Source organism: Drosophila montana, unplaced genomic scaffold, assembly GCF_035044405.1.
Source record: "Drosophila montana isolate Dmon_TW-CO22-7 unplaced genomic scaffold, ASM3504440v1 contig_1000_1, whole genome shotgun sequence".
NCBI classification, from domain to species: domain Eukaryota; kingdom Metazoa; phylum Arthropoda; class Insecta; order Diptera; family Drosophilidae; genus Drosophila; species Drosophila montana.
The window spans coordinates 27,605-51,951 of NW_026995998.1; the positions used below are offsets into that span (position 1 = coordinate 27,605).

The 24,347-nt window shown below is 36.9% G+C and overlaps 1 protein-coding gene across 4 annotated transcripts in view; it reads right to left on the reverse strand.

The window, feature by feature from the left end:
• Nucleotides 1–1,868: 1,868 nt before the first annotated feature.
• Nucleotides 1,869–24,347, reverse strand: part of Clbn (Nuclear export mediator factor NEMF homolog Clbn) — a 29,492-nt gene continuing 7,013 nt past the window's right edge. For 2 of the 4 annotated variants that reach the window (XM_064682765.1, XM_064690366.1), the window contains exons 3-6: nucleotides 19,260–19,977; nucleotides 16,234–17,126; nucleotides 13,105–14,199; nucleotides 1,869–2,433 (exon numbers count right to left, since the gene is read on the reverse strand). In XM_064682765.1, the coding sequence (XP_064538835.1) occupies nucleotides 2,235–2,433; nucleotides 13,105–14,199; nucleotides 16,234–17,126; nucleotides 19,260–19,977 (2,905 nt within the window). In that variant the 3' untranslated portion in view covers nucleotides 1,869–2,234. Of the gene's footprint in view, nucleotides 2,434–5,876; nucleotides 6,451–13,104; nucleotides 14,200–16,233; nucleotides 17,127–19,259; nucleotides 19,978–24,347 lie in introns of those variants that run through there. The other 2 variants (XM_064698120.1, XM_064700160.1) reach the window with 2 other exon arrangements.

The following is a 24,347-nucleotide window of genomic DNA, read 5'->3' on the forward strand; positions in this document are numbered from 1 at the left end:
AGCAAAAACACGTTTGCTTTAATAACTTCTGTGTTTCTTAAACGATCTTGATGAAAATTTCAAAAGTAGATTTTATTGTGCTATAGAATATTTGATAATCTCAAAAGTCAATCGCATTAAAATTGTGGTTTATATAAATGAGCAATATAAATTGGTAGTAGCGGGGACGTGGTAGTAGCCAAAAAATTAAAGTAACGTAAAAAAAAGGATCATACCACCGAACTACAATAAAAATCGGAGCAAAAGTTTTTGTATTCAATCGCCAACGTTAGGACGCACAACGATTAACGGAGATTTTGCTAGCGCCTTTATGTACTATAATAATCAACTGTATGCAGCTGCGCAAGCAAGCGAAATGCATAGTACAGTCACTTGTTAACACAAATTATATTTTGTTGATGATCGCAGCACTTGGACAAAGGCTTATCTATGTACGTAGTAAACAAACAAAATAATAAAGTTCACGTCGGGGTCACCAAAATGTGTGACACACATTTGTGTGTATGTAGAGCTCGAAATTCAGAAATCCCAAAAACTTCAAATCTTGTCAAATTTGCATCGGACAACAGGCACACAGTCGCATAAAGGCTTCTATTCATATACAATATGTACAAGTGTGCGTGCATGGCAAGTCTAAAACATTTTAAAAGCGCACATGTCAACGCTTAGGTACCCTTACCAACAATAACGTCCCTTCAAAAGGTAAGAAATGCGTCCGACATTTGGGAAAAATTGAATTTGTGCGCATTGTTGCTTTTGCGACCACATACATTTAAACGATCCCTAGACATGAGAGCATTTAGAGCACTGAGAGTAAGCCAAAGCAGTTTCCTGTAGTGAGAGTGAAATAAAAACAGCGATGCCGTTCTGCCACGCAAGTCATATGTAATTCTTACTCTCTTGCTCTCTGAGCAAGTGAACGAGTCTCGGACCCGAACAAAAACTAAGTCGACTTGGACCAGTTGTCAAAAAGATGAATGTCCATATACATTTGTACTAGATGTCTCATCTATATGTTGTATGGTTAGGGGTACCACTAAGCATACAATTTATAGAGGGTTTAAAATGAGAGAAAATCGAATCAAGAAATCTTAATACGATTGATTTCCATGAAGGCTTGCGACAATTTTGTTATGCCCAGAGAGAAAAAAAACTTGAGAGTGGCAAGTAGTAGTGAACAACGCCGTTGGGGGATGTTTTGTCATAATATACGTATGTTACTTTTGCATTCCCTAAAGCCCAGAGACATATAAGTGTATGCATGTGCTGAGTGTGCCTCGTTCTCACTCATTGTTTTGTGCACTTGTGTCCGTCTGATTCTCCCTGTATATTTTTTAAAAATCCCCGATCTGCAAACATATACACGTATGTGTTGTGTGGATGTGCTCACAAGTAGACCACGGCGTTTGTCGCGAGCCAGAGATTTTGTGTTCAATGTCTTGGCGCTGCCTTCGGTTTTTTTGTAGACCCTTTTGTGTCTGCAGTAGCAAAAGGCAAACCTATTAAAATGCTCTATCTTCATCCAGTCAGGCATTAGAAGAAGAATCTGATTTATTTTTATTTAATAAAAGCATAAATGGAATAATTATATTTTTTATTTTAATTTTATTGCTTGCTGTGGGGACTTGTTTTGCTTAAAATAAAAAAACCTATAAGACGTACTTCTGCAAGGGTAATTAATCTTCGACTCATAACAATTCTAAAATAAAACAGACCAGACGGTCGAGCATGCACGCATCCTTACGTTTGTATTTGTGCATCACCACTTTGAGCTTGTGTAAATTGTTCTACTGGCAAAATACATTTTTGTTTTGGGCGTACGTTTGTGCTACCTTGTATTTATTTGTACTAATTAAAAAAATTAAATATTCGTAAATAAGTTTGTTTTTATTGGTAGCAACAATATTTTTTTATTTTAAGCAAAATAGTTCCCCACAGCAAACCTCAGAATTTTCCGGATTTCCTTTCCTTTTCCATCCAGCCATCCGTCCCGAACCAATCACTAATCTAAACATAAATTCAATTTTAATAATTATATGACATATGTATGCCATTTTGCATGCGGAAAAATTGACTCATAAGCTTTTATTTCGTTTTATTCCGTTAACACTAGTATTTTCGTCAAAATGCAAACAATTATAATGTTATATACATTATTTTTTTTATTATTTTTTATAAGTATATAGGTTACTTATAATTTCGAATAAGGGATTATTATTTCTTGTCATCAATATTTACTTTCGTAACTTTTGTAACAAAGGTGCAGAAATTTTTACTTTTCCTGGGATGTTTCGTGCAAGAGCTTCATCTTTAATACTCTTCAGCAAATCTTTTTCTCGGCTATTACAGGCTTTGTCTTTTGAAAAAATACTAAGTGCTAATTTAGCCGCTTTCCCACGTTTTCCGGTACCAGGTGTAAGCTTCACTTTGAACCTGTAAAAAAGTTTGAAAGATTACTTAAAAAATTTAAATTGACACAAAATTCTGAAATTTCTAAATAGTTTTTGATTCTTTAAACAACAACCAGAACAATAAAGTAATGCAATTTCAAATATGTTCGTGATATAAATAACAATTGGACTCTTATATGGATTCCACTATATGATAAAGCTTACAGTGTACGCCTAATTAGATCGGCAACATCCCAGTGTCCCTCTAATCACTAATTCCATTTTTTAATACCACTATCAAGACCCCAGCCAAAGTATATAAGAAGCCCACTGTTCAAGACAGCCGTTGTTATAGGGGATGCCATAGTCGACTGATCGAGTAAAGCGGTTTTTATGAAATAAAAGACATCGATGAAGTCTTGTAATTGTGTATAATAAGCACAGAAATCCAGATGAACGACTGGGCGTTTTCTAAGACGAAAATTGTCAAGAGTCAAGTTAACCTTGCTTGTGACCAATGAGCATTCCATCCCATAACTAGAGGCCTCTACCAACAAGGTTAGTTACGGCTTTATAAAGTCCAAAGTCTTTCGGTACCAGCAAGATGAGCTTCAAGAAGAGCTAGAGTACGTCAACAAGCTTTTGATGGACCTCTTCATCGACGACTAGGCGCGATCTTGTCCAATTTAAAACCTTAATTTACCACTCACAATTACGGATAGCATACTCATCACGGTAGAACAGCGAACTCACTTACCTTAAAAGACTGGAAAAATTCCTTAAGACAGTAAATAAAGAAAATATACTATTTTGGACGACCTATTGGGAAAACATACAACGTAAAAACACAAAGTAGCTAAGTTCATTGAAACAATCTGTAGAGCTGCTAGTGATTACATACTTTTCTTGAATGCACTCTAAAGAAACGCAGCACATAATACTGCGACAGAGGAGCCAGAAGATGTGGTATGTTCTAAAATAGACATAAATCTTTTCGTATATAAAAAGAAATAGACATTGAATGGATAACAAATAAACACAACAACTCACAAGTAGAAGAATAAAAACCACCCCTATGCTCGGGACAAGACCGATTATAATCCATGAATAAAGGAAAATCTCAGTACTGCCATCTCTACTCTGGCTGCTAAAAACGACATTCTAGAACTTTCAGGTCTTTTTCCAGACATAATAGGCAATGTAATGACCGTAAATGCTTTTTTCGAATAGGAATCCCACCTAGCGTCTGAAATATATCGAAGCGACATTGGACTGAAGACTTAACTAGAAGATATATAATTATAGGAGGAAATACTTAAAGCATGCACTACTCTACCAGAAAACTCTTTGGCAAAGACACCCTAACATCATATTATCGCTTTACACAGCCGTATTATTCTCATGAACGGATCACTCGTCTGGTGGCCAGCAACATCCAAGAACGACAAAGAGATTATTCTCTTAACACACTTCCAAACTTACTACCAATTACATTCACCAACTTACTCATAATTTTACACAGGTTTTATGGTATTAGGAAATGAACATCGATTACTTAAACGTACGATTCACATTAATATGAATTTAATGAAAATACATTCGCATTTATATACATTACCAAATACACATTCAGACATACTACATATACATAAGCACCAATCAGAAACAGGTCGTACAACGCGATGATATTATCATGATATTGCTAAAAAAAACGCATTTTTTTTACATGTTTACCTATTTAATGAAAATTATAATAACATATTTAAAAACATAATTTATAAAAAACAAGTAAGAGGTTCTAGTCGGGAGCTCCCGACTAGGGGATACCCTGTACCCTCTTTTCCAACACCAATGCAGCTCGCGCTACGCGCTCGTTTGCTTTAGTAGTAATAAAGAAAAATTAAAATAAAAAAATAAAATGCTCCCTTGGCAGGGTTCGAACTTGAAACTAACCGCACCACTTGCCGCCGCCTCTACTCAAGAGCCACACCAATATATGAGTTTTAATGAGAAAAAAACCAATTAAAATAGCAGCAACGAAAATACATACAATCGCAATTCCAATGGTGTTGATAGAATTCAAAGTACGCATGAATGTTTGTGTGCACATGTATACAGAAATTCTTGGAATTTGCGATAGCTGCTGCTAACACGTGCGCACATAACTCTTGTGTTTCTTAACCGATCTTAATGAAATTTTCGACAGTACATCTTATTGTAAAATAGAATATAGAATATTTGTGTATTCTCAAAAAGTCAATTGCATATAAATTGTGGCTTAAATTGATGGGCAATACAAGTTGGATAATTAACTTGATTTACAACTTTGTCGTGGAAGCGAGGAGGTGGCGATAAGAATAAAATGAAAGATACTTTATATATATACTATTCTAGAAGCTACATGTCAAGTTTGGTGACTCTAGCTCATATTATTTGCCGAAATTGCTCAAAAAACAGTATTTCGATATCGATTTTTATCGATTACTTATAACCCGGGCAAGTTATCGAATATCGGAAACAAACTCGATCTGCGCGGGCACCAGGAGGACCTACAGTTAAAATTTCAATGTCTCTAGCTCTTATAGGTTCGTAGATCGTTGCGTTCATACATACGGACAGACGGACCGACAGACAGAAGGACATGGCTAGATCGACTCGGCTATTGATGCTGATCAAGAATATATATACTTTATGGGGTCGGAGATGCTTCCTTCTGCCTGTTACATACATCTGCACAAAAACATTATACCCTTCTTACCCATTTTTAATGGGTTCAGGGTATAAAAAGTTACGCCGCTCTTTGAGAGTTTGAGCCATACTAGCATTTAGAATTTTAGAAAGCAATGAGTTATATTAGTTAAAGACGAAGTTGACCAAAAAAGCATGCACACGCGCCCATGTTATCACGGCCCCAATGCATGCACCTTTGCCACGTGCGCTGCGTCGGCGGATTCCACAAAACAGCCCATTCATGGGAGCGCACCATGAAACAGGACACCTTAGCTAAGCTACAACGGAAACGACGAGAACAACAAAGCTAACAGCTACGCCGCGTAGAATTATTAAATTGATTCGATAAGGTGCCTCGAAGCGAGCCACAACGCGAGTGCGATTCAGTAAAGACAACAATAGTCTTTACCGCGTTTAACTAAATTATCACCGGTCGTAATGCCGACTCTCTATTGTATCCGTCCGCAGAGAACCACGTTTAAAGTGTCACTAAGGAGCCCCAGTCACCTGCTATACTGCCGTTGTCGCAGGACAAAAAGGATCAACTCTGAAGGACCATCGTAGGAGATTCGCCCGAATGTTAATTATAATGTAAGCGTATAATTTAAGTGAAATGAATATTTAAAAAAAGAAAGAAACAAGCAAAAAAGTTTTTAAAACCTAAAATAACATAAAAGTGAACATATTACATCGAATAACGAAAAAAAAATATCTCTAAGGAAAAAATTTAATAAATCACTTTGAAAGAATTTTAGATAAATTTAACAATAATATAATATAAGTGAACATATTACATTTAAGGATACAATTTAAATTTTACGGAAAACTTTAGAGATTTTAAATAACTATTTAATTCGAACTCCTTTTTTCAAAATCGGTGAAAATAACTCTAACATTTTACCCCTCTTTTAAATTAAGTATTGTATACACATTTTACATTTTTTGCGTTACTATGTTAAATATCTCAATCTCAGTAGAAAATAAATTAAAGATAAAATGTATATTGATCAATCACACTACATAAAAACTAATACACAGAAGTATACCCTATAAGTGGTCCGTAAAGAATTGTTTGTGTGGTCCGCATTAAAACACTAAAAACCGAACACGATGCAAGACGAATTGGCGTCCCACCGCCAGCCACCACGTAGCAATGCTGCGAGGGCCGAGCAACCAGCTAGCAGCACACCTGTTGCTAGCCCAGAACTTAGGGATGTTATAGTAGGTCTAATTCGAGAGACTCTCGAGGGAGGAGATCTGATAAGACAAGCTATGGACAACCCCGACGGGGTAGATATGTTGTCCGATATACCAATCGCAAGGCCAGGACCTGAAAGCAAACACGAGAAAGTCCAAGAGATAACGCGATTAATTAGGGAATTCTCCGGGGATAGAACTATATTTAGCTCCTGGAAAAAAATGTAGATCGCAGAATGAGTTTATACGAAGGCCAAGAGGGCACTTACAAATACTACTTAGTTACTCTAGCTATAGGAAACAAAATAGTCGAAGAAGTCGACGTAGTACTAGAATCATATAACACTCCCATGAACTGGAGGGCAATATCCAGGTGTCTGACGTCGCACTACGCTGACAAGAGAGATCTGAAAACGCTCGAATATCAAAAGTTCTCCTTGGTACAAGGTCGAAAGACCATATATGAGTTCTATCAGGCAATCTACCACCAGCTGTCACTGATACTCAACCAAATTAGCTCTCAAGAAGAATCAGCGGAAACCGTGAGAGCTTTAACCAAAAATTATCGGGATAAAGCCTTGGATACCTTTGTACGTGGGCTTAATGGCGATTTACCTCGCTTATTAGCTATTAAAGAACCGAGAGACTTGAGCCACGCACTTCATCTGTGTGGATTAGTAGAAAATCAGGAGAATAGGAACGCATTCATTCCGAAATTTAAACAGCAGGTTTCACCCTTACCACCTAAACAAGTCCCAAATCAAATAGTAAGAAGACAACAAGGGCAAAGACCAGTGTTCAATAACATGGTTGGTCAAGCAAAGAACTTCGACCCCAGGTTGTACTATAAACCGCAAGTCCGATCGAACGCAAACAACCAACCACAAGGCACATGGCCTGCTCCAATGTACCAATATCAGGTACCCCATCCCATACAGCAACAATATGGTGCACCACAACAGGCCGCACCTTATAGGCAGAACTTCGCGGCGCCACCGCGCCCACAGGCTCAAACACCCGAACCCCGACCGATTCCCATGGAAATTAATCCATCTATTAGGTCCAAACATATAAATTATATGAACAAGCCTCAGAATAATTATCTAGCAGGAAAACGACCACCTGCCGCAGCCTACACAGGACCCCCTCAGAAATACCAAAGGCAATTTCACATTGCTACCGGCAATATGGAGCCAACGGCAGACGGGAGTGAGGTAAAATCACCTTATCCCATCGGTGTGGACGAACAGGGATATTACGAAACTATAGAACAAGAGGGGGTTGCAGAACTACCTAGTCTGCCTAGCGGCAGATGCCTCAGATGTCTATTTTTTAGACTAAATAGTTCCTCGTTACCATACTTTCAGTGCAAAGCGGGGAACGGCATGACATTTAGATTTTTAATTGACAGAGGATCCAATCAAAACTATATTCAGTCCGAGTTAGTTCAGAACCCCAAACTCAACGAACAACCCTTTTTCGCCAATTCCGTTGGTGGGCAAACGAAAGTTACCCATCATACTCGTCTTAAACTTTTTGGTTTAAAAGACCTTCCCTTTAAATTCTTCCTTTTACCAACGCGCTAAACTTTCCATGGCATTCTGGGTAATGATACCTTAAAACAGCTGAACTCTGTCATAGACATACTAATTATAAACGGAAATTACAGAATTAACATTAAACAACTAGAGACACAGGCAGTTAAAAATATAAGAATAAGAACAGATCACATGTCCGAAACTCAGAAACAATATATCGATCAACTGACGGAAACCCATTGCGGAAGTATTCTCCGACCCTGACATGAAACTTACATATACTACTAAGGTAGAGGGTGAAATAAGAACTACATGGGATACTCCAGTATATTGTAAACCGCATCATTAAAAGCAGAAATAAAAAAAAAGATCAGAATTTGCTGAGAGACGGAATCATCAGACCTTCACGGTCACCATACAAAGCAACCATATGGGTAGTACCAAAAAAGATTGATGCCTTTGGGGAAAAAAAGTACAGAATGGTTATCGATTATAGAAAATTGAATGTCGTAACTGTTTCAGATCGATACCCAACACACGAAATCGGAGAAATAATCGCACAATTGGGCGAAAATAAGTATTTCTCAGTCATCGATTTAAAGAGCGGTTTAAAGGGATTTAAAGGGATATTGAGAAAACGGCTTTCACCGTGAACGGGGGGAAATTCGAATTCACTAGACTGCCCTTCGGTCTAAAGAACTCCCCTTCCATATTTCAAAGAGCTCTAGATGACATTTTAAGGGATCGCGTAGGCAAGATATGCTACGTTTACATTGATGATATTATCGTCTTTAGTCAATCCGAGAATGAACATGCTAAACATCTGGAAATGATTTGCACAACCTTACAAACCTTTAAGAAAATCCAAATCGATAAATGCAAATTCTTTAAGACAGAAGTCGATTTCTTGGGCTTCACTATTTCGAAAAATGGCATTAAAACCAACGTCGAGAAAGTGAAAGTCATCGAGGCATTCCCTGTACCTAAAACTCTGAAAGACTTACGATCTTTTCTGGGCTTATCGAGCTATTATCGCAGGTTCATACGGGACTACGCCAAACTAGCAAAGCCCCTTACTATCCTTCTCAGGGGAGAAAATGGTAGATCTTCAAAGAACATTTCAGATAGAATAAATTCACTCTGGATAATGAAGCGTTAGACTCGTTTGACAAGATTAAACGAACACTAGCCTCCAAAGACGTGATACTGGCATACCCCGACTTTGCTAAAGAATTGCAATTGACAACCGATGCTTCGAACTTCGCTATTGGGGCAGTGCTCGAGCAGAACGGCAGACCGATTACTTTCATGTCGCGCACTCGCTCGAAAGCCGAAGAAAATTATGCCGCAAACGAAAAAGAAATGCTGGCCATATTTTGGGCCCTCCAGAGCTTGCGGATGTACCTATACGGTACCGTTAAAGTAGTCATAGTTGCTGACCACCAGCCTTGAACTTTGCTCATAGTAACAAAAATCATAATGGTAAACTCAAGAGGTGGAAGAGTTACCTCGAGGAGTTCAACCACGAGCTCAGGTATAAACCAGGAATATCTAATGTAGTAGCAGATGCGTTGTCTAGGAATAATATAGATCAACAAATAAATAGCACGAGTGCCACTGTGCACAGTGACGAGAATTCCTCGCGCAACCTTATACCTGTTATGGAAGTACCAATCAACGTATTTAAGAACCAAGTTTTTTATGGACCTCAAACGAACAATCATACGAGTTTAGTATACCTTTTCCATCTTACCATAGAAATATAATTTGGCAAAACCATTATTCAGAAAAAAATCGAATACAAATTTTAAAGAAACGACTTGACCCAAAATCAGAAGCGGTTATGGGTAAGATACAAAATATATTCCCTTTACACTTCAGCTCTTATAAGGTCCGCTATACGCAAAAACAAGTTGTAGACGTTCTAAGGGAACGAAAACGAATAGAACAATATTTTGACGAAAGAACACACCAGAGCACTTAGGAACCCCATAGAAAACAAGATACAGATTTTAAGTAGATTCTTTTTCCCGCATATTAAAAAGAAAACAGAAGCATTTGCAAAAGATTGCGAAACATGCAAAGAAACCAAATACGATAGACGACCACCATGTGGAGAAATCCAAACAACACCAATACCTTCGTACCCAGGTCAGATAATCCATATCGACTTGTTCATAACTCAGAAGAATCTAGCACTCACTGCCATCGACAAATATTCAAAATATGCTCAAGCTAAAACACTTAAATCAAAGGCAGCTGAAGATTTAAAACACCCCTTACGCGAAATCATGATAGCATTCGGTCGAAATTAGTTGTCATGGATAACGAAAAAGATCTGAACGCGTCATCTATTAAATTTCTGCTGCCAGACCAGCTAGAGACAACAGTATATACGACGCCGCCATATACATCTACCAGTAACGATCAGGCTGAGCGATTTCATTCAACATTAATCGAAATCATGAGTTGTATAAAAAAAGACGAGGCTATCGTAAATTTCAAAGACCTAATCTTCGAAACAGTGCAACTGTATAATCAATCAGTACACTCCACAGTAAAAGGAAAACTAATAGATATATTTTTTGGCAATCAAAACATAATTGATCCCCAACAAATAGAATTACAAAGGCAGCAGATAACAGAAAAAATCATAAAGAAACAAGAAAAAGATCTTAATTACCACAATATGAAAAAGAAACAATTAAAGAACTATAACATTGGATATACCATTTGCGTAAAAATAGACAAAAGACTAGGTTCAAAACTCACACCCAAATACAGAAAAGAAATAGTAGCAGAAAACGGGAACACTATTATTACCACGAAAACCGGCAGAAAAGTCTATAAAAATAATATAAAAACCTAATATTACGTTACAGGTTATTCCTACCAACATGCCTTGGGTTGTCAACAATCCTAGACTACTGACACACAGCTAATCCCAATAAAAATGGGTTCAGCCGCAGTCCAAAACAGCCATAGAAATATTAGTAACTAAGATGAATGAGCAGTTAGAAAACAACAACAAACAAGTTGTTATAAATAAAATATTGCAGAATAAAATTAACGACATAAGCGGAGTCACGAATGAGATAATTAAAATAGCTAAAGAAAATAAAAACTTTAAGAAAAAATTTCGCTACTTAAATTCAAGATTCAAGTTTTTAAAGTCGATCTAACAAATATAGTTCATGCCATAGATTGGGCAAAAACTAATACAATAAACTCAATAATATTGGATTAGAAGTCAAAACAATAGAAACAATTTTAGAAAGAGAAAAAGTTATGTTCTTAAATGCAGAAGAACTATTAGAATTTGTTCAAATAAAGATAGCAACAAATGGCAAAAGCCTGCTATACATAATTAATATACCTTTAATTGCAAACGAAATATGTACTGCTATATTATTAAAGCCCATTCAAAAACTTAATACAATAAACGAAATAAAATACGAAAACACTGTGAAATGTGGCTAAATAACATATGCAATAAAAGACTCTTGCGAATCTCATAACGATAAAACCATATGTAATAAGAATAATCTAATAGACTTAAGTAACGATACATGCATAACCCCACTTCTGAAAAGCCAAGCTCCGAATTGCAAAACGATCAATAGCCAACATCTACCGCATTATGAAGAACTCTTCAGCGGAACAATACTACTCAACGACTTCGACGAAAAGCTGAGAATCGACAAAGAAGAAATGGAACTCAGAGGAACATTTGTAATCCAGTTCCAAAACTCGAACGTTGCCATAGAAGATGAGGTGCATGAAGCAAAAGAGGTAGTCTTCGCAGAAGCCACCCCCCCCCCCCCCCCTATTTCAAATAATTGTAGCAAAAAACAGAGTCGACGAGGTACTCTCATTGCAGATGCTAAAGGAGGTTAACATCAACAACACCTTGAAGCTCGAAACCCTGAAGAGCTACAACAACGTTACAACAACAATCAATTTCACGCTATCTGGAATATTGTTTATGTTGATGATCGGAATCATCGCGTACTCAATGAGACGAAAGATCTTCGCTAAAACACAGCAGATAATCAGAGAAGTTGTGGAAGCACAACCAGCTGCAGAAGTGAGCGTAGTTACAAATCAAAAACGCTTTTACGTCGCATCCGAGGACGTATGCGTTTAAAGGGGGAGGAGTTAAAGACGAAGTTGACCAAAAAACCATGCACACGCGCCCATGTTATCACGGCCCCAATGCATGCAAACAACGACAACAACAAAGGTTACAGAAGCGACAGCGACAAACAGCAACAACAGCGGCAGCGGCGACAACAGCAGCAGCGGAGTTTAAGCGTTAATATAATTTGTACTTAGCATTGTAAATTAGTTCTTAAGCAGCACTACTAATAAAGGAAAATTCCATAATTTATTTAATATTTGAAAAACACGTATATATGTGTACATGCAGAAAATGCGTGCCCTTCAAACTAACTGCCAAGCGGTTTACCAATATGAATTTACTTTTTAATATAAAATTCTATATTTGATCGTATTGTGTCATCGAATATGAGCATATTCCAAAAAAGGCAACATCTTCATAATTTCGGCTGTTGTTGCTATTGGTATTTTATTTATGATGATTTCTGTTTCATTTACTTGATATTTTTAAGACTAGTTATAGTGGGTTTGGAGCCATCCACGACAAGTTTTAATATCAAAAAAATTGTATAAAAAAAATAACGAGAAAGAAGGTCTATTTTCCGCACTCCGCAAATTTAATACCTTTGCAGACCCAACTTTTTCATAATACTCATAATGCTTTGCCCGTATCTAAGAAGCACAGTGAAAAAAGTTAATGCCGAGTATGGTTAAAATATCTTGAAATATCTTCATACAAGAACCTACTTTTCGACCGATCGTTCCTATGGCAGCTATATGATATAGTGGTCCGATCCAGCTGGTTTTGACATATGAACTGCGTGCAGCAGAAAGAGGGACTTCTGCAAAGTTTCATAAAGATAGCTTTAAAACTGAGAGACTAGTTCGCATAGAAACAGACAGACGGACAGCCGGACAGACGGACATGGCTATATCGACTCGGCTGTTGATACTGATCAAGAATATATATACTTTATGGGGTCGGAGATGCTTCCTTCTATGCGTTACACATTTAACGATTTAATTATAATACCCTCTGCAAGGGTATAAGAACGGGTTGAACCATAGACGAAAACTTTGTTGAAAAAATGACCAAAAGAATTATCTTTTGTTTCTGATGCTGTACTTACTTATACTGTTGCAATGCTTGGTACGGAGCTACAACTGGAATAGCGAATAACAGCTCGTCATCATCAAACGGCACACCAGTGAGGCTATCTAACAAATCGGCGTCAGTGGTAACCGGACACTCGTCGTTTTCTTCAATTTCAATTTGGTTTTTGGGGATGGCGGTTACAAATTTTTCTACTGGAGCTGTTTTTTTTAAAATGTTAGGTTTCTCTTCATTTTTGCCATTATTAATTTTCAATTTGTCCTTTCCTGAAGAGTTAAGAATCATCATTCGTATTTCACGTTCCTCATCATCTTGATCTTTATATTTCAGTTTCATCTTTTTTAATTTTCCCTTTTGGCCTCGTTTTACTTTGGAAGAATGAATGGGTGCAATTTCTGGCGAGTTATTTTGAAGTCTGTCAAGATCTGCTTTGTCTAAGTGCCCTTTGCATCCTTTTCGTTTTTTTGTTTGTTGATTCTTCTTGCGGGATGGTGCTGCTTTTATAATGACTGCATCTTCTTCATTTATTGGGTTATCATGTTGTGATTCAATAATGTTAGTTTTTAATACTTCACCTAATAACTCAGTTTTAATTGTTATTCGGCCAGTATCATGTTCAACCTTTACTTCAATGTTTGGAAAAACATTTACTGCGCAGTCGCTGTTTGCATCGTTAAGCTCGGCTATTTGATTAGGATCTGCATACGTAATTTCTGGTTGTTTAACTTTATCTTGATCAATGGCATCTTCTGTACTTCGAATTTTCCGTTCTCCTACATGGCGTTGTATGAAGCTATCTTCAAGTTTAAAAAGTATGCTTAGGCCCATTATCAGATGACAAGATGGTAAAAAATTTTTTTTTCCGCGAATCATAAAACTACCTGTGCCTAAATATTCACCTGTCGGCGCAGTTTTACTAACTTGATCGCTATAAACCCAATATGAATTTGTCACAACCTTTGCATCCCACGCAACACTGTACGAAATCGCCATAGTACCAGCTTCTAATAATGTTTTGGGTGGAATATCTCCTCCAGTAGCATTACGAATTATTACACTCGATGCCCCTTGAATGTCGGCATGGACATATACATCCTTTGGACGCATGTACCTATTATTGTAGACAAAAACGATTATTAAAGGCACAAAAAAAATAAACAAGGTTTTAAGACAGAGTGATCTAGCCGAGAGCTTTGATAGGATATAATTCACCCATTTACGAGTTTTATTAACATACTATATGGTTTTATGCAGTGTTATGTGTATATATGCTGTTGGCTCTACTTGTAACAGCGTATATACAACCGACTTTTTCTCATTAGACTCAGCCGGATGAGCCTGCTTGCTGCCTTAAAATCTTTACTCCAAGGTATTTAAAAGAAACGGTGAAGACATTTTTTGTTGTTATTTTGCACTTTTTATGTTTTATTTTACATCCTCTTCCATTCCTCATTTGTACTTTTTACTGACTGCAACATTAATAATAACTGTTTCTCTTATCTCAATTGGCAAAGAATCTCTTCGCATATCAATTTGGACCTCTTTTCAATGGCCTACAGATTATGTCTCATGTGGTTTGGCACACAAAGGGTTTAAAAAAATTAAAAATATGCGCAACAAATTCGAATGTTTTGACTGTGAACGATAATCTGAAGATGAGCGTGAGTTTAATTTTTAAAATAATTTCTCTACAACAAGTATATGTTAAATATTCAGGATTATGACATGCAGAAGAAGTTCTGGATGAACGTCGATAAGAACAACCTCTTCTTTGCGGTCATTTGGGTCGCTGATAGCCAATTCTGATTTTGGAATAGCGCATCTCTTTGCCAAGTATTTTAGCTCGAGCTTTCAGCAATGTTATGATTTCGTTGACAATGTTTTCCCATAGCTCTATTTCTAACATTTTAAATGAAGGAAACAATATATTTTTAGACGAAGATTATTATGAAGACGCTAGAACCCTTAACTATTCTCCTTAGCCGAATTTCGATGGTTTTTGGTATTTTTAAAATATTGGAACTCACGTTTATTTTTCAGAATGGTAATTTTTACAATTTTTGCATCCAGAGTTCAAGTCGATGTCAGATTTGTGCAGTCTGTACTGACTTTTCTAAAGGCTACGATTGTCGTTTCGTTCTTGTTAGAAAATTGTTTAGGCTGGGGTTTCATTCTTCTTTATTAAGCTGCTTAAGTTCATATCTACCTGATCGTTATTATCGCGAACGCATTAATAACACTTTGTCGACGATCTTAATATATTAATTTAATGTTGCATTTCGTCTCAACATGATGGTTTTGCAGAATGACAAATAATTTGTCTGAATAGTGTAAACATAACCAGTTACCAGTTAATTTAATGCTATCATATCACATTCAGCAAAAGTTTATATGCCCTTCTTTTATCGTACTCTATTAATGGAGAAGAGCTTATTTGTAAATCTGAAGCTTTAGAAGTAATTTTCGGTTCTAAGTTCATATTCGGTCGGAATATCAACTTTATTATGCGTAATACTTTATGTGTTTGAGTTTGTTAGACGCACCCAGACTCTACCCAGTTTAAAGATTCGTTCACGAGACTGTCTTTATATTCGGCTTTTGTTTGGTCAATATGAGATTACGACTCTCATATTTGGAGACCATCTGTGATTGTAGATGTAAATAGACTCGAGATGCAAAGACGGTTTTTAAAGTTTTTGATATTGTTCGCAAGAGTTTTATCGTGACTATTAACAAAGAACTTCTTCCTTTTAAACTAGCTCATCCAGAATCTCAAACTCAATGCATCGACCCAGGTGCTGACCAGTTCACTACATTTTCGACCAGCCTGGTTGCCTTGAGTTGGCCACTTATTCAGCTCTGGCCTCTGCCGTTTAGACTTCTTGGAGGAAGGTTTACGCTGCTCTGACATGCTTTTCCTGTGATATTAGTTGGGCGCAGCTACCACTTTTGGTTTACTCTAATGTTGCATCCTAGCTAATAAAGGAGTTGTTTTAAATCTTCACTCCTACTGTCAGATGCTGAGCGCAGCCGCCATCTTCTGCAGGTTTGTCAGCTATCTTTGTAGAAGACGCACACTCCCGACTAGAGGACTCTTTTTTCTTAAACAACTTTGAAAGATCATATTTATATAAAAAATACTCACCTTTTAACAATGAGTTCATTTTGCTGCGCATCCCTTCCTCCAATTATTAAGTAGTTCTCGGAACTAACAAACCAAAAAAACTTTTCAAACCAAAAGACCTTACGTGCCTTGGCTATATTTGATATAGTGCGTACTTCTTTTAGAGTTTGTTGTGTTTTACGCTCAGCCGACTTGAGAGCTTTTTGGGATGCATCAATCGTTTTTTTCTCCTTTTGAGCCGCTGAACGCTTTAAATCATAATATCGGCATGCATTAGCCCATGCGGATAAGGCTAAATCAACATCTATTAAAATCGAATCATCATTATCAACACCATTTCCATCATTTAGATATTCGTTTCCACATTTATATGGATCGGTAAGCAATAACGATATATGATTGATTTCTAACTTTAATTGTTTTATCGAGCTTGCTACAATATCACCATTAGCTTGGGCCTCTTTTACAAGCTCCTGTATGTCTGGCCACGACAACTGACTTGCGATTGCTGACTGGATTGCCAAAATAGCTTTATCTACCAAACTTTGATTGCTTGTTATTAATTCCGCTTTTTTCTTATCTACATCTTGTACTTTGTTAAGTTCTTCTAACCGCCTTGTGTGATCATTTTTAACATTGGAAAGCTTTTTAAGGGCTTCTCGTTCTTGTTGCAATGTTTTCATATCAATTTTTTGCGATTCTTGAGTAGAAAAAAACTCATCTACTGCTTCCATGAATGTGTTATACTCTTTGAAAGGCAGTTTTTTGTGCTGAGAAAATAGGTACGGATGAAACTCAATATTTCTATAAAAATGGTCATTATTTTCAGTATTTGTCGGTTTTTCTTCTTTAATTTGAATTATAAATCCTTTACAGTTTCCTTTCTGTCCAAATGACATTATATCACGCGCGCTCTGCAAATAAATATAAAAAGGATAAGATGGCATGAATACAAACGATTTTTTCAAATAAAAAAGATATCTTTTTAATTCCAACGTGTATTTAAATACCTATTTACAATAAAAGAAAAAGAAACACCGCGCCTAATTTCCAGAATAAACTGAAAACTTCTAAAGCACTTGGATCAAGCAATTTGGAAAAATAAAATGAATAAATAAGAGCCTCTAGTCCGGATACCCGATTAGAGGATACCCTGAACCCTCTTCCGCCAACGCAAAATGCAGCTCGTTCTTTACCATGAATTTAATAAAAATTCCCTTGTGGCAATTACTATAAACATAAGTTTGATATCGATTTTTTATCGATTGCTTTAAAACTTGACAAGTTAACGATCGAAACAAAATCTACTGCGCGGGCACTACGTTCGAAATTTCATGTTCTAGTTCAGACGGACATACGGACCGACATGGCTTAATCGCCTCGGCTATTGATGCTGATCAAGAATATATATACCTTATTGGGTCGGAGATGCTTCCTTCTGCCTGTTACTTAGATTTTCACAAAAACAATTTACCCTTTTTACCCATTTTTAATGGGTTCAGGATATAAAAAATACAGACTGGGGTCAACTATACTAATTTTATTAAGGATTTCGACTCAGTTAATCACTCTTTGCTACTTCACTAGCTATAACTTCTCGGGTCAAATAATTTGCATTGGGTCTTCTAATGAAAAAAACGCTAATTACTCTTTCTCCTATGAATTACCAGAATAATGAGAAATGTCTTTTAAGGCCATTTTCACGGTGTCTTATTATGCTAGGATTGTGGGATTGGAGAATTTCTAACGAAGCGAAAGTCAATTACACCATTAATCGACCCAAGCTCGTCACTTGAAATTTGAAACATAGGAACTCCAAGTGCCCGCGCAGTACGAGTTTGTTTCTGATAGTCGACAACTTGCCCCGTTTGCAAGCAATCGATTTCCAATCGACATCAAAATCCTGTTTTTTTTTTTAGCAAATCTCGTAAGTTTTAAGAGTCAGAGTCATTAAACTTGACATGTAGCTTCTAGAATAGTATATATATATAATCAATTATCTTTCATTTTATAGCTATCGCCAAAATTTCAATGCAATTGACATTTTTATTTAAAAATATTCTATAGTGCAATAAGGTCTACTCTTGAAAATTTCATAAAGATTACTTGGAAACGGGGCAATTTATCGAATATCGGAAACAAACTCGATCTGCGCGGGGACTAGGACCTACAGCTAAAATTTCAAGTCTCTAGCTCTTAATGGTTCGGAGATCCTTGCGTTCATACATACGGACAGACAGACGGATATGGCTAGATCGACTCGGCTATTGACGCTGATCAAGAATATATACACTTTATGGGGTCGGAGATGCTTTCTTCTGCCTGCTACATACGTTTGCACGAATACATTATTCCCTTTTTACCCCTTTTAGTGGGTTCAGGGTTCACGATATAAACATGCCTTTAAGCTTTTGAAAACGGATATTATGATTAATTGAGACTAAATTTAAATTGAGGAATCCAAATAAACGAAAGCTCTTTTGAAGCAAACCCCCTAAAAGGCCAAGGCAAGAAATATATTAAATTATATTTGCAGATGTGTTAGAATAGAAAATGTTAGAATAATTTTCATCACTGAGTTTAATGAAAATATCTTGAAAACCAGAATATTTTGAAATACAAAAAATCATTTTCGACCGATTCTTTCTAAAGAACTATAAAATATAATGGTGCGATTTTGATAAGATTTGGCTCATATTTAAGCAGCATAGTTAAACTTGGATGTGCCGAGTTGATTATAGATATCTTGATTATACTATCTATATGGTTTTGTAGAGCGATAATGATACGATTTTACATATATGTCAGGAGAATAGTGAAACTTATAAAAGCTTAGTTTGGTCTAGATACTTCACACTGAAAAATGTTGTTCACTCAAGAACTTAATTTTCAACCGACCGTGTAATAAATATTCGGTGTAAAAAAGATATATGTACTAACAAGTTTGCACAACTAGATTATAAAACATTAATTGGCACATTGCCTTATAAATAAGCAAAGCAAAATCTTAAAATAACTTAAGATATACAAAAAAATGATTTACCAACCTGAATAGCCTTCATTAGTAATGGCAGATCGGTCGCAAAATCAAATAACTTAGTATCAGCTCTACTTATTTGTGAGCTACGCCTATTTTTTTTACTTGTATTTGCCTTCGATGTTTCTGTTTGTTCTTGTTGCGCACTTACAACGCAACTTTCTATTCCATGTTCAAGCAAAACGTGCTCAATTACAGCTGGACCACAGCCTAAAACTGGCATTAGTATACGTTTCAAACTTTCACCAACATTTGACTGTTCTATTATTTCACGCAGAGTTTCTTCCGCCAGGTCAATGTTTCCTACTTTTGCTCGGTCACTGGGATATTTTTCCCGCACGGCAAAACGTAAACATTCTCCTTCTGTGTGAGGTCGTAAGATGTATAATATTATTTGCTCGTAATCAGTTAAAATAATATTTCCGCGGTCGTATAGCTCCAACAAAACATGATAAGCAGCTTCTCCAGTGCCAAATTGAAAATCAATAATTCTGTCCGCAGCCAATTGACTTATACGCTCAAGTCGCTTGTTTTTTAAGTGTTTCCTTAACTTCATGCTGAATCCTGAAGGCACTACATTCTTTGGCCACTCAAATGCAGTCGTGTGAAAACGAGTGCCAGACTCAATCAGCAATGTAACCTTCTCCGAGACTCCGCCTCCATGAAGCCGAAAAAGATATGTTTTGTTGTCAATATCATATATCTGATTTACACGCAAGCCAATTAACCTAAAATAGAAATTTTATTTATTTATAATTAATTTTACTTAAGGCAAATTATTAGTTTGCATCACAATTATTTAGATTTATACATAAATTATTTTTGGTATATGTACATATTTAAATGCAATATGCATACCTGTTAATTGTAGAGTTTTAAAACAAACCTGCTATGTTTCGAAGGTAAAGTTAAAATAAATAAACATCCTTAAAAAGTGTGCTGCTGCAACATGCAACATACATATAACCAAAAACAATCTTACAATTACAACGGATCTTTTAGGTTGGTAATCTCCTAGTCGGGCTTGGCTTACCCAGATTATTCACATGGAGCGGTCATAACACATTCAATGGACCTATAAGCTTGTTGCGACAGGATCAACAAACTTAGTAAAACGCTGGCTAAAAATCTCATGCTTATATTAGTTTCACTTAAAATAAATTGTTTCGCCTCTATTCAATTCTATTTTAATTTATTAAATACACATTTTTTCTAATTTAAATAAATAAAAATATAGAAATTCTGGCTTCAGAGGCCTCAGGCTCGAACTCTCAACTTCTTACTAAGTGTATCAAATCGTAGAGTCATGAATCGATTGCAGATTGAAAATTAACATGCTGGGAAATGTTAAGGTGTCAATTGGCTAGCTACCGTGGGATCGCAAATTCAGCAAAACGGTTGCGCAAGAACAAATGTATAAGCCACCAATTCTGAATTCTCCGTTACAAACACACCAAGCTTGAGACGTCGACGACAACATTGAGGCTCTAGTCGGGAGTTTCCGAAGCGGATACCCTGAACCTTCTTTTACCAACACCAAATTCATGTTAAAAATATTTAAGAAACGAAGGCCATTCGCTACTGAATTCCTCAACATAAGCCGCATTATCAGTACAGCAGTCCTCTATGCATCCATTGCCTTCGAAAGGAACATACTGTTGCCAGATGTAAGGCAAACAAGTGCAGAGTATGCAGTCGTTCTCATAACACATTGTTGCATAGATACTCTGCTGTTTCTAACACTCGAGCGTTACCACCACCCCTTGACTTCGCACAGGATCAACCATCTCACATGCTATGCATGCGATTGTGTATGTAGTGTAGTGTCTAGTGTAATCTAAGCTACACAAATTAATTTTGTAACAGACGAGCTGGCACAACGATGGCAGCTGCGTATAGAAGAGGCTAGTATCAGCTTACTTGAGATTGCTGAATGCATATACAGTGGTGAAGTCGTCAGTCAATTGCAGCGAGTACTCGATAGATTTGTGGATATTGAAGACCATTTTCGCAGCTGAAACGTTCTTTCAACTTCTCTCTGTCGGTCAGATCAAGCATGTCCGATTCTACAAGAGACTCTTATTGTCTGAACCATTTCCTAGATAATTTAGACATATTGCCGTCAGGTCGATTTAAAGAGGAAATGCCAAATAAATCAGATCCCAATCAGCTTGGTAACTCCTTCCAGGTAGCTGAAAGACGCTTAACTCGAGATCCCGAAAATCGACGAAGTTACAGATTGTTTTCGACGCATCCTGTCTGACTTCATCTCAAACCATTTAAGGGGACATATGTTCGACTCTGTCCATGAAAGTAGCCATCTGACTTTTTGAGGTCCTACAGGTTAAACACTGTAATACGGCAATAGGGTGTTTAACAAAGATATGTGAGAAGAGCGAGTCATCACATCCAAAATCTGCTGACGTTATCAGGGACGATTTTTAGACAATTGAGTCTGAAGTGTTGCAAATATAAAGCGAAGTTTTCGAACTAGCCAAATGGTTCTCGAGTTCTCCTGAGCTCTCCGCAGCAAACGCAGCCAAGCCGATAACGATCTCAGGGTCTGTTGTCGAATGAAGATGCTATTCTATTTAACCCAGATGAGTCATTCATGCGTCTCAGAGCGACAAAGCGAAACATTCTCTCAGTGACATCGCGGCTATTTGACACGCTCATTAAGGAAAGAATCCTACTCCAAGAGCGCTGGCTTCACAAGTTATACTGAAATTAATCTAACACTCTGAGTTTGGATAACTCGTGGAATAAAATAAACTGTTTCCCATCTAAGACCCTTAAGTAATGAATTACTTAAAACTTTGCATTAAAGGTTAATAGATATTTATTGAAATATAAATATACTAGCGGGTATAACCCGGCCTTGCCCGTGGCACGTATGTTATAAAATCAATAAAAGCTTTGAAAATGATTTTGAAACTGATCGGACGGGAATCAAACAACCTTTATGCAAATCGGAAAACTCTTAAAATTCACCAAAAAAATCTTAAAAATGCATTTTCCACCGAAGGAGTTTAGATTTTGCGAGAAATGTGAAACACGTCTCTAAATATTTATCTTATAGATCTTTGGAAATAAATTTGATCACAAAACGTCATCCACCAAATCTTCGACCCCCATTTGCACCAAGGAGGGATGGATTTTTCAAAAAGTGTGAAACACCCCTTAAATGAATTTAAACATAGATCTCTAAATATGAATTTGGGGCCGATCGGATGGTAAACAAAAAACTTTCATACAACCTTTTTCCGCCAATATACCACTGTTGCGGGTGGAATTTTCCAAATCGTCGAAATACGTATTCATTAAGTTCTTATTGAGAGCTTTGAAAATAAGTTTGAAGCAAATCGGACACAACTTGAAACTTCGCACAAAAAATCTTTAAATCGCATTCCCCACGAAGAAGTTTGAATTTTGCGAAAAGTGTGAAACACGTCTAAAATGATTTTTATATATATGATCAGCTGGGGCACCTAACACAACAGGTAGTCTGGACGACGAGCCTTCTAGCGGCCGCTATAAATTTTATAGTTGCTGTCGCTCTGTAGGAACTTCCACGTCACACATTGCGGAAATGAACTTGTTTCCACAGCAGACCTCACAGCTACCGGAGTAAAAAAACAGATGAGCTGCTGTGTGATCGGTGTGGTAGACTGCTGAATTGCAGTCGGAGGCTGAAGGGTATTTGGCAACGGCAATTGTGAGAAGTAGACTTTTTAAGCCCTGGAGACTCGTCCAACAGTTTTAGGCGTTCGAATTGGGTATCCAGGGATGTGAGCTGCTCGTTTAGTTTGCGAAAACCAACAATCAGAGTGTACACAACACCAACAAGCGGTGAAATTAAAAAATAGATCAAAGCACAAGTTAAAAAATGGCACGAGAGAGATCTTGCACACCAAGAGAGGCGATGTGAACTTTAACATAAACCTACTTTTTCGCTTTTTCTGCAATAAACGTAGATTGTAATAGAACAACAACTTATTCGGGGTTGTTTATTAGGGGAGATTTTGTTGCTCCTAAATCACCTAAACAATAAAAAGGTCCAAAATTACAGAGAAATTGCGGACTGAGAAAGTACCTCGAACATACTGTGATTTCTTAGTTAACTGCATCGCGTGGTATTTCAGACGAAAAAAATGTAATTTGGTAGGCCTCGATGGCTATAGTAAACTATAGTCAACATTTGGAACGCCTTCATAGCAGAGTTAGACGTGTGATGGTGTACATTGGCACCTGCGAAATAAAATTTTTGTCAAGCACAATGAGTGCATTTCCTTGCATACTATCCATACTTTAATAATCTTTTTAGACCTCTGCAGTGGATTTGTCAACATGATAATGCCAAAATGTGGAGCTATTAAGCCGGCCGCCCTACTTACTGTGTTTGAGTAATATTTTGGGACGGTTATCATGCCAAATATATGTATCAGGACAACAATACCCGAGTATACTTGAACGAACCAAAGCCAAAGAATTAGCTTGGAGCTCGATAATGCAAAATTCCATCCCTTCCACACTGGATATGTAAGTTTTGTAGCAGAAAGATGGCTCAACACGCTATTAAATAATTGTTGTTTAATGTTCTAGATGTAATCGAAAACCATGGAAATTTTTAAGAACATTATTCGCTAATATTCCAACATTAAAACTTCAAGACATTTTAAACTGTCCACAGATTTGGAAACTGATAAATTCACAAGAGATTAGTGGCACCTGGCCCATCGATAACAGAGCAGCACAGCTATAATTGCGACAGCTTTTGACAGACTTCCGTTAAAACAATTAAGGAATTACTACAAAATTAGGGAATATGTCACTCAAAATTAATATTATGCAGTCTATCTTAGATTTCTGTCTAGCAAAACTAGTCGATATCAGCGACAAACACAGGGATCGATTTCACCACCAAATAAAATCCATGCGCCGCTCTATGGAGGGGAGTGATGAGTGAAAACATGGGTGATTTTATGTGGAGCTTCTTAAAAAAGTATGACCAATAGAGAACGCATAAGAAAAAGAAGATTTAATACTCTTGCAGACCCAACCTTTTCAAAATGCTCATAGTGCTTTGCCCGTATCTAAG